The following is an 11,672-nucleotide window of genomic DNA, read 5'->3' as shown; positions in this document are numbered from 1 at the left end:
TGGCGAGAACGATGCTTGGAGAGTTCAAGACACCCGAGCGGTTTTGGTTGGAAGCTGTGAACACAGCTTGCCACGCCATAAACCGGCTCTATCTGCATCGCGTTCTCAAGAAAACCTCCTACGAACTCCTTACCAGTAACAAACCCAACATCTCCTACTTTCGTGTATTTGGGAGCAAATGTTACATTCTGGTGAAGAAAGGTAGACATTCTAAATTTGCTCCCAAGGCAGTAGAAGGGTTTTTACTAGGGTATGAATCAAATACAAAGGCGTATAGAGTCTTCAACAAATCATCGGGTTTACTTGAAGTCTCTAGCGACATTGTATTTGATGAGACTAATGGCTCCCCAAGAGAGCAAGTTGATCTTGATGACATAGATGAAGATGATGTTCCAACGGCCGCAATGCGCACGATGGCGATTGGAGATGTGCGACCACAGGAACAACAGGATCAAGATCAGCTATCTTCCTCCACAATGGTGCATTCTCCAACTCAAGACGGTGAACAGGTAACTCAAGAAGAGGGTCAGGATCAAGGGGGAGCACAGGAAGAACAAGTGATGGAGGAAGAAGCACCATGTGCGCCTCCAACTCAAGTCCGAGCAACGATCCATCGACATCACCCCGTTGACCAGATTCTGGGTGACATAAGCAAGGGAGTAACTACTCGCTCAAGATTAGCTAACTTTTGTGAGCACTACTCGTTTGTCTCTTCTATTGAGCCTTTCAGGGTAGAGAGGCCTTGCAGGATCCAGATTGGGTGTTGGCCATGCAGAAAGAGCTCAACAACTTCAAGAGAAATGAAGTTTGGAGCCTGGTGCCACGTCCAAAGCAAAATGTTGTGGAACCAAGTGGGTGTTCCGCAACAAGCAAGACGAGCACGGGGTGATGACAAGAAACAAGGCTCGACTTGTGGCAAAAGGTTATGCCCAAGTCGCAGGTTTGGATTTTGAGGAGACTTTTGCTCCTGTGGCTAGGCTAGAGTCTATTCGAATTTTATTAGCCTATGTCGCTCATCACTCTTTTAGATTATTTCAAATGGATGTGAAGAGCGCTTTCCTCAATGGGCCAATAAAGGAGGAGGTATACGTGGAACAACCCCCTGGCTTTCAGGATGACAGGTACCTCGACCATGTGTTCAAGCTCTCTAAGGCGCTCTATGGACTTAAGCAAGCCCCAAGAGCATGGTATGAATGCCTTAGAGATTTTTTAATTGCTAATGCCTTCAAGGTTGGGAAAGGTGATCCCACTCTTTTTACAAAGACTTGTGATGGTGATCTTTTTGTGTGCCAAATTTATGTCGATGACATAATATTTGGTTCTACTAATCAAAAGTCTCGTGAGGAGTTTAGCAGGGTGATGACACAAAAGTTCGAGATGTCGATGATGGGCGAGTTGACCTACTTCCTTGGGTTCCAAGTGAAGCAACTCAAGGACGACACCTTCCTCTCCTAAACAAAATACACACAAGATCTTCTCAAGAGGTTTGGGATGAAGGACGCCAAGCCCGCAAAGACACCGATGGGAACAGACGGGCATGTCGACCTCAACAAAGGAGGTAAGTCCGTTGATCAAAAGGCATACCGGTCTATGATAGGTTCCTTGCTTTATTTATGTGCTAGTAGACCGGACATTATGTTAAGTGTATGCATGTGTGCTAGATATCAATCTGACCCCAAGGAATGTCGCCTTGTGGCCGTTAAGCGAATTCTTCGATATTTAGTTTCTACGCCTTGCTTCGGAATCTGGTATCCAAAGGGGTCTACCTTTGACTTGATTGGATACTCAGACTCCGAATATGCCGGGTGCAAAGTTGATAGGAAGAGCACATCAGGGACGTGCCAATTTCTAGGAAGGTCCCTGGTGTCCTAGAGTTCAAAGAAACAAACATCTGTTGTCCTATCCACCGCTGAGGCCGAGTATGTTGCCGCAGGATAGTGTTGCGCGCAACTACTTTGGATGAGGCAAACCCTCTGGGACTTTGGCTACAATCTGAGCAAAGTCCCACTCCTATGTGATAATGAGAGTGCTATCCGCATGGAGGATAATCCTGTTGAACACAGCCGCACTAAGCACATAGACATCCGGCATCACTTCCTGAGAGACCACCGGCAAAAGGGAGATATCGAGGTGTACCATATTAGCACCGAGAACCAGCTAGCTGATATCTTTACCAAGCTGTTGGATGAGAAAACTTTTTGCAGGTTGCGTAGTGAGCTAAATGTCTTAGATTCACGTAACTTGGATTGATCTATAGCATACATGTGTTCTATGCCTTTGATCATGTTACTTTATGCATTTAAATCCATTCTTGTGGTGCTCAAGTTGTACACGTGATCCCCGGACCTCACAAGTCCATTAGCAAGTGATGCACATATTAAGGGGGAGATGTGCTACAACTTGACCTTTTGAGACTAACCTAGTTGTTTGAGTATACTTGATATAGTCTAAAAGGTGCATTGAAAGGGAAATGTGGACTTGAACGATGCAAAGACTTCCACTGCACTCCGGTATTAGTGTATTTAATTCCAAGTTCATTCTTATGCTCTCTTTGCCTTTTTGCTCTTAATTGACATTTTTGGTGAGGCAATGGGGTTAAAGGGCCAAAAATGATCTCGTTTTGGTGCTTCATGCCAAAGGGGGAGAAATTAAGGCCAAAGCAAATGGATCAGCTACAACTTGTGAATTTCAAAAGTAATAGAGTTAGATTTTTTGATTTGTCCAAAATGCTCTTATTGCAAAATTTAGTCTCTTGTGGGGGATAATTTTGATTATGAGAAAAGGGGGAGTTTTTGACACTTGATCAATTTCACTCTTGGATTATCTCTCTTTGTGCCCAAACAAGTGTGGTTGACTTAGAGATAGGAAAATGAATTTGATTTGCAAAAACAAACCAAGTGGTGGCAAAGAATGATCCAAATATGTCAAATCTTGTGCAAAAATGATTTGGTTCTCATTTGCATTGATGTTGAACTTATTTTGGTTGCTTTTTGAGGTGTTGGCATAAATCACCAAAAAGGGAGAGATTGAAAGGGAAATGTGCCCTTGGGCAATTTCTATAATGTTTTGGTGATTAAGTGCCCAACACGTTTAATTAAGTTCTTATGTGCCAAATAAAGTGAGAAGTGCAAATCAAGGCAAAAGGTATGTTTCTAGACTTGGTAAATTGTTTTATGTACTAACATGGTTATCCAAGTGCTAGAAACAGTGACTAAAGAAGAAGAGAGGAAAAGGGAAGGACTTGGCTCTGTGCAGCCAAGCTTCAGCTCGGTCTAGCACACTGGACTGTCCGGTGCGCCAGGCTGGTTCGCGGTGAACTCGCCGCTCTCGGGATTCAACGGCGACATACGACTATAATTCACCAGACTGTCCGGTGGTGCACCGGAATGTCCGGTGAGCCAACGGTCGCCAGTGCCAACGGTCGGTCGCGAAATCTGCGGGCGACGCGTGGCAGCTCCAACGGTCGGTGGGGGGCACCAGACTGTCCGGTGTGCATCGGACAGTGTCCGGTGCGCCAATGGGCCTAGAGCTGCAACGGTCGTCTGAGCCCAATTTGGAAGGAAATCGCACACCGGACAGGCTACAGTAGCTGTCCGGTGGCGCACAGGACTATCCGGTGCGCCACTCGACAGAAGACAAGGATGGCCTTCCAAGTTTGTCTCCAACGGCTCCTAGCTGCCTTGGGGCTCTAAAAGGGACCCCTAGGCGCATGGAGGAGATACCCAAGCATTCACTAAGCATTCTAAGACTCCCACACTCCGTCTCCGCGCATTTGATCGACTGTGTTAGTGATTTGAGCTCCGTTTCTAGTTGTGAACTCTTTGTGCTACATTTCGAGCTCAAGTCTTGGCTTGTGTGCGTGTGTGTGCTGCGGATTTGTGTGTGTTGCTCTCCAACCTTACTCTTGTGCATTCTTTGTGATCAATATTGTAAGGGTGAGAGGCTCCAACTTGTGGAGAATCCTCGCAAACGGGGAGAAAACTATAATGAAGAAAGCCGTGGTATTCAAGTTGATCATTGGATCACTTGAAAGGGGTTGAGTGCAACCCTCGTCCATTGGGACGCCACAACGTGGAAGTAGGCAAGTATCACTTGGCCGAACCACGGGATAAAAATCGTGTGTCACTTGTGTTGCTTTCTCTGTGATTATTGTGTTCACAAGAACTCGCTACTTAGCCGTACTAACACCTTAAACTAAGTTTTTGTGGCTATTAGTGTTTGATTTTACAGGATCACCTATTCACTTCCCCTCTAGGTGCTCTCAAGATTACCCCCGAAGCAATTATCAGGATGGGGATATTTGTCTGGGCTGTAAGGAGCCAGGGGCTGGAGCCAAGCGCGAAGTGCTTCTGCAGCATGCACGAGCTTTTATATGAAACGAAGGCTATTGGCAAGGAACAATATCACAACAACTTCGGTTGTTACGGGTTCATTGCCCGTTCTAATGCAAGCCACCCAGTGCCAACATTTCGGAAAAGATGGCCCGGGGCCTGGATGGAGTGGTTTTACGTAAAAAAATGATTTGATTAAAAGAGAAGACATCAAGGGAATTATCTAGCGCCCCATCTGGTCTCGCTTCGGCCTCCAAAGGCCGAAGGTGGATATTGATGACAATGTTGAAGCATGTCAGAAGGCCTTTAGTACTGTGTGCGCCTTTATTGGTATAAGGGATTTAATTCAAGAGCACATAGCCTTCAGGGTATGGCCACTTGTGGAGAATTGGGAAATGCCAAAGGAAACTGTTGCTGAATTGAGTGAAGGTGGCCTGGTCCGATTGAAGTATACCTTCAGGTTTAGGGAGAAGTTTGATGAGCCAGACGATAACTGGCTGAAGTGTATTGAAGCTACCAGTGATGAGCTACTCGGGGCAAACTCCAAGGCCAAAGATAATGCTTTGTCCGCAGCATTCGGGGGTCGGGGCAAGAAAAGATTGAATAGGGTATTTGATGCGATTGGCTTCGTATACCCTGATTACGACTACCCGCTACGAGGGCAAGGGAAAAAGAGAAAGAATGCCGCTTCGGCCACCCCACCTGAGCCGAAGAGCAAAAAGGTGAAGGTTCTGACCCACCGGCCGCGTTATATTGAACCAGCCGTAATACCTGAATTTGGCGAAGGGACCTCTTCAGCTGCTGAAACAAGACAAACTGCTCCGATTGTGCAGAGCGTTGAAGAGCCGACTGTAGCGCCGAAGGTGCCTACAGTTAGGCCAACCGAAGCTAAAGATGATAAGGCCGAAGAGTCACAGGTGGAAAAAGTGATAAAAGTGCCAGAAATCCTGAGCCCACCGGTAGAGGCAAATTTGCCGAAGATGCAAAAAGCTCCTGCTGCAACTCCCAAGAGGAGGAGGATGGCCAGCGTGCTAGACGCTGTTATAGAGACCACGAAGGCCTTAACTCCTGCTCCTACCAAGAAAACTGCCGAAGCTGCCAAAATCCAAGTCGAAGCCAAAGCTGGGCCTTCAGCGCCTACTGAGACGAAGGCCGCCGAGCCTGAAGATAAGGTGGGTCAGCAAATTTCAGATACCAGCAAGACAGCAGAGCAAGATATGGCAGAAAAAGCAAAGTCTCCTGTCCCCGAAGCTTTAGCTGAAGATATTGATTACATTGTTCGACATGCTTCAGGGAAAACTTTATCTGAAGAAGAAATCTTTGAGGCCAAACACTATGCCCAAAGACTGAAATATCCGAAGGTGCCTTAGTGTTCAATGGTACCAACGAAGATGATTTCCTGTACTGTCTCCCGGATAACAAAGAAATATCTGTGTGCCAAGAGATAGCTAAGAATATGGGATTTCCTAAGCTTGAAGAAGGCCTTTCGGTCTTGTCGAAGGATGATCTTGCTGATAGCCTCGCGTACAACAGTATAAAGGTATAGAGGTTAATTTTGAAGCTAGAAAATGAAGTATTTTATTGCCATGCTCAAATCTTCCTTCTTTGCAGGGATTAATTCTTAGTAATGCCTTGAGGGCTCAGAAGAGCGCCGAAGACGAAGGCTGTACAATGGCTCTTAACAACCTTCGGTCTGAGGTGATTGAACTAAGAAACGAAGGTCTAGAGAAAGACAAAATTTTGATTTCATTGGTGAACAAAGTAAAGGAAGACGAGACTAATTACAAAGCTCAGGCCGAAGCCCAGAAAACCGAAATTGAAGACCTTCGGAGACAACTGGCCGAAGCTAAGGAGAACTGCGCGCTCGCACATGCAAATCAAGAAATCAGTGAATATTGGAAAAATAAGCTAGAGAAAAATGTTGAAGAACTTCGCGAATCCAAGGAGAGGTGCTTTAAAAAATCCTTGAATTGCGTGAAGAAATTAAAAACTAGCTTCGCCAAAGTGGGCGCCTTCTCTGCTGAAGAAAACTTCATACGAGGCGACCCCGAGGGCGTTGTTGAATGGATAAGTGGAGAAGCCGAAGCCTTCGAGGAAATTTTGAGTGATCGCGGGAATATTTGCGCGTTTTCCGGTGCGCGGGGAATCTCAGCTATTCTGGAGAAGGCCGGATGTGATCATATTAAGGCTATAGCCCAGGCCGAAGCTGCCTTCTCCATAGACGATACGAAGGATCCTTCAGTTGAAGCAACTTTAATGGGCTGGAAATTTTATAATGATGTCTGGGTGAATGGTGGCCGAGAGCTGGCCCATGAGATTATAAAAAAGAGTGAAAAAGACGCCCACAATGTCCGGACAGAAGCAAAGCGAGCTAAAGAAGCTGCAGAACGCGAAAGGCGTATTGATATTATTCTTTGATTATTTAGCTTCAGTACTTGCTTTGTGGCTTCGAACTAATCTGTTTACCTACTTCAACTGAACTATCCCCGCCTCCGGAGCCGTACGATCCCCTAGCTGATCCAGAGATGAAGGAATTTTATTTCGAATGTATTTATAAAAGGCACTTCGTTGCAATCCTAATGACTGATATTTTGTAGATTCTTATGCCATGGAAATTGAACGGATGCTACGCACTTTTCGTAATCGATCATGGTAAGAAGCACGTAACTTTTATAGACTTTACACCACTCAAGATTGGTGCAAACTCATGTCATACAAGAGGTTTGCGGAAGCAATTATTATGGCCTCAAAGAAATATAAGATTGCCTACAACAAGAAACGTTCTGGATGGGCAGATGATATTTTTAAGTGGGAACATACAATTCGGTCTGGTGTTCCAATTGACTTGAAAGGATATTTTCTCAATACCACGTTTTCAACAGTTTAATTTTTTTCTATGATAACTATTGTATATAATATAGTTGATCAAACATTATTCTATAGGGTTAATACCAACTACTTCGTTCTACAAGCTATGGTCATGTGGAGGAATGATAAACAAATGGAATTTGATAGGGTGAGTGGAGTACGTTTGTTTCATGTTCAAACATACATTTCAGTTACATAACCCCCGAGCGGGGACGGGGATGGGGAAATTTCTCCCCCGTCGAAGCTAACGGGGACGGGTATTTTCTTACCCCAGATAGGTATGAGAAGATACCCCGACGGGGAAATCCCCATTGCCATCTCTAATTTCAGCATACTCTCGTTGCAACGCACGGACATACTACGAATCCAATTACTTGAGGTACTAATTTTAAGAAGCCCATGGGAATACTCTCGTTTCAAAAAGAACTCCTTCCACGCCCAGCCATCTCTAAACCCTACCCACAGCCACCGCCGCCGCCGCCGCTCCCTGACCCCTAGTGTCCGGATTTAACTTCAAACATGGTGAGATCACCGTCAAAACTGCATAGATCTCTCCAAGATCCAGCTCGTCCATAAGATTCGCGTAAGGACTAATTCGTGTTGCGCAGGCGGACGTCGATGTCGAGCCGGAGGTCGCCGCCGGTGCTCCCAAGAAGAGGACGTTCCGCAAGTACAGCTACCGCGGCGTCGACCTCGATGCGCTGCTTGACATGTCCACCGACGACCTCGTTCAGCTCTTCCCAGCGCGCGCCAGGAGAAGGTACATTTCGTGCTGCGATTTGCTTGTTTCCGAGGGATTTTGGTTTGCAGAGATCATGTGATGTGTCTGTTTCGGTAGGTTCCAGAGGGGTTTGAAGAGGAAGCCCATGGCGCTCATCAAGAAGCTGCGCAAGGCGGTCAGTTTTCAACCGCTAAATCTTCATTACCTCTTTTTGTTTGTGTTTTAATGTGGTCCGATCTAAATAATTGCGTGGATCTGTTATGCTCTAATGATTTTATGATGCTTATTAGATTATTCAAGTACTTTTTCCCCATGCCTATATCTTTCGTATTTATCTAGAAATTTAATTGAAATTAGAAATGTGTCTGTTCGAATGAGTTAAGTGTGTGTTTTCTGAATTTTTGATATGTATAATTCTGGCGCAGCATGCTTGTGTTGTCAACTTGATTTCACACGTTGTACTCGAGCAAATTCTATTGGCTATGTTATAGATTTTCTATTTGCTCGTAGTGTTACGTTTACTGTAAATTTGCACTTGGAAGGGTATGCAGTTGATTGAACCCGAAAGTTGGTTTTCTTGGTGGTGGAGCTTGGGCATTTTGGGAGTGGGGGGGGGGGTCATATTATAAAGGAAATTCATTAGCAATTGCGAATATGATAAACTCATGCGCCCCTAGGTTTTCTGATAACTTATCCTGTAGCTTGAATGTGTAGCGAATAAGGTTGCTAGCACTGTGTGATTATGTATCGTGAACCTTATTAGTCTAGCACTGAGTGTTTACTGTAATTTTATAGAGCTCTTATGTCATTTATTCTGTTGGTTTTTAACTGGGATTATAGACAAACAAGCTTTTTTAATTAAAAAGTTGCAAGTAACTAACTTTTGAATTGTTTACTGTATGGTGCATAGTTTCATTTGTTCGTTATGCAACCTGCCGTCTTACAACCTGCCTTGCCCCAATTAACAGTATTGTTGTGTATGTTGAAGACTTGGGTGATGGTAAACCAAAATTTCTATCCTGAATGTACAGTATCTTTTTTTTTGCTGCAGTTCTGTTCTGTGCCAGTAAGGCATGGACGATGCAAGATTCTGTGTTGATTTATCTTATGGCATGTGTGGAAGTTTATATTTACTTGTACCTGATGCACTATTTCCTCACTAGTTATCTCCCTGCTGTGAACAGAAAAAGGATGCTCCTGTCGGCGAGAAGCCAGAGCCAGTGAAGACCCATCTCCGCAACATGATCATTGTCCCCGAGATGATTGGGAGCATTGTTGGTGTCTACAATGGCAAGACCTTCAACCAGGTTGAGATCAAGCCTGAGATGATTGGCCACTATCTTGCAGAGTTCTCCATTTCCTACAAGCCGGTCAAGCACGGGAGGCCCGGTATTGGTGCCACTCACTCCTCGCGGTTTATCCCTCTGAAATGAGTTGTTACCCAGATCTGTAGCGTCCCAAGGGTGTCCAGTGGCATTGCCCTTTCAGCTTTGCTGCTTGTTTCGAACAAGTTACATACCCAAGACATTTTGTTCTGTTTCCAGCACTAGATTTCAAAGCTAAGCATTGCATAACTATGCTGTTTTGTTGGAAGTATGTGAGTATAATCTTATCTAATATGTGATGTTACGTTCTTTGTTGTTTCCTTGATTTTGGGTTGCTTATTTCTGAAATTCTGAAGATGAGGCTTACAACTCTGGTGTTTGCTGTTAGTGGTTTCATTGGATTTAAATTTGAAGATGTCAATTTATTGGGCGCTCGTTTTTTTTTCATTTACGAGGAATTGTAATTTACTCAATAAAGTAGACTATTTGGCTTGAAATTTGATATTCCATCACTTTCCAAAGCTCAGATATAAAGCTCAGATATAAGACTAGGTCAGATTCATGGAGTTGAGCATGAGAATTAATTTTTAGAGTGTTTGGTTTGGATAATAGGTTAGCTATCATCTTCTCACTCTTTTTTTTTTGTGTAATAGAATGAGTTGATTTGTCATCACCTCATTCTTAGTTAGTTAGTACTAACACGAGTAATGAGGTCATTCTAAGAAATTTGAGGAATTAACTTATGATAGACCATCTGTGGAGTGATTCCTCAAACAAACACCCCTTCACGAGTAATGAGGTCATTCTAACAAATTTGAGGAATGAACTTAGATAAGCTATCTCATCTTAGGTGGAGTGATTTCTTAAACCAAACACCCCTTCACGAGTAATGAGGTCATTTCAACAAATTTGAGGAATAAACTTATGATAAGCTAACTATTTCATCTTAGGTGGAGTGATTTCTCAAACCAAACACCCGTTGATGTATCAGTGGATTATGTTTTTATATATTGGCCGAGTATATTTCTACTCTACAACTTAAAAGACATTCTTTGGCTTATTCCTCTACCGTAAAAATAGAGCACATAAATATCTCGAACATATTGTTAAGCTAATATATTTCACAAAACAATATTAGCATAATTGATCTTTGCCTAAATTGGTATTATTAGAAAGGAAATCAATTCTAAGAATCCAAGTGGACGAAAGTTTTTAAGGACGACTAGAAAATATATGCCAATCTCTTAAATAGCTGTAGAACGTTTATTTATCTATATTCATTTGGAAAATCACAAGACTAAAAATAGAGTTCGAAAATTATAGTTGACGTTTTATAGTTTTGGTTGCTTATCTTTAGAGGAAGCCGATAGCGTAAGTTTTTCACGGCTTAGTTTTCGTTCCATTTGCTTTTAGAATCATTCTTGCGATAAATGTGGTCTAATCTTCCGGTAAATATAGTCCAATCGATAAATATGGTCCAAACTTTTTATATTGATAAATAAGCTAACTTTGATTTCTTAACAATTCGACGTTTACGACTGTCTTCAAATCAGGACTGATTCACACGGCCACACTCACAATTATCCCTACAACCATTATGCCGTTGTTCCAATGGTTATCAGCCACACCATCACAATTGGCCTTAATTTTCCTGCAAACGAATTAAGAATGGGATAAATATAATCTAAAATTACTTGCATTTCCTGCAAACGAATTAAGAACGGTATAAACACAATCTAAAATTACAAGTATATATGAAGTACATAATTTCAATAAGAAAATTAAGTCCTTATCAGAGGATTAGTCCACACTGATGGACAAGATTAACAATAGGGACTATATGGTTCACAGTAGATTTTAGCGATAAAAGTGCGCCAAATAATGTCTTTTACACTAGAAAAAACAAGAGCACAACAAAAATCTAAACCCTAAAAAAGTGATTACAACTATTTATAGCGAGCATTAAGCATCATCTTCTAATGGACATATGCCTATACATGGTCCAACAGATCAAAAGATAGTGTTTCGACGATTTTCATTGAGTAAGGACAAATTTTAACGTCAAATCAAAGGTATTGATTAGATGAATCATCTTTCCATGTATATGTGGATCGTAAAAAAATGGAGTCTATGCGTTCTAGGCGTCGATTTTAGCCGGGGTTGCTCATAGAATTTGAGATAGACTCCAACTTAAATTAGATGGTGCCTTCACCATAGTGTAGATGAGTTTGACGCTCATGCTTGTCCTCATCATCTCCTTGGTTTATATTTGAAGAAGTTATATCCTCACCGTCCTCTTTTTCTTGAATTAAAGTCGCATGACTCAAGTACATTTTTTTCGCTAATGGATTACATCAACTGTAGCTCCAGAAGTAGATCTTTTGCTTGACGTTCAATCCCTTGCAAAGATAGCAACTACGGTAGTCT

The 11,672-nt window shown here is 42.9% G+C and overlaps 1 protein-coding gene across 1 annotated transcript; it reads left to right on the top strand.

Annotated features, from left to right (window-relative positions):
* The first annotated feature begins 7,645 nt into the window (after positions 1 to 7,645).
* Positions 7,646 to 9,569, top strand: LOC100282387 (40S ribosomal protein S15). Its single transcript, NM_001155298.2, has 4 exons — positions 7,646 to 7,721; positions 7,808 to 7,959; positions 8,038 to 8,095; positions 9,105 to 9,569. Exons 1-4 carry the CDS (start codon positions 7,719 to 7,721, stop codon positions 9,351 to 9,353), a joined length of 462 nt encoding a protein of 153 aa, NP_001148770.2. The 5' UTR covers positions 7,646 to 7,718; the 3' UTR covers positions 9,354 to 9,569.
* The last annotated feature ends 2,103 nt before the right edge of the window (positions 9,570 to 11,672 follow it).

Source organism: Zea mays, chromosome 7 (assembly GCF_902167145.1).
Source record: "Zea mays cultivar B73 chromosome 7, Zm-B73-REFERENCE-NAM-5.0, whole genome shotgun sequence".
NCBI lineage: Eukaryota > Viridiplantae > Streptophyta > Magnoliopsida > Poales > Poaceae > Zea > Zea mays.
The sequence above is the reverse complement of the archived record's forward strand: the minus strand, read 5'-3'. Positions and strand labels throughout refer to the sequence as shown.

Coding starts and splice junctions, on each gene's coding strand:
- LOC100282387 (NM_001155298.2), top strand. Junction 7,960..8,037: donor CCAGCGCGCGCCAGGAGAAG/GTACATTTCGTG, acceptor CTGTTTCGGTAG/GTTCCAGAGGGGTTTGAAGA. Junction 8,096..9,104: donor TCAAGAAGCTGCGCAAGGCG/GTCAGTTTTCAA, acceptor TGCTGTGAACAG/AAAAAGGATGCTCCTGTCGG.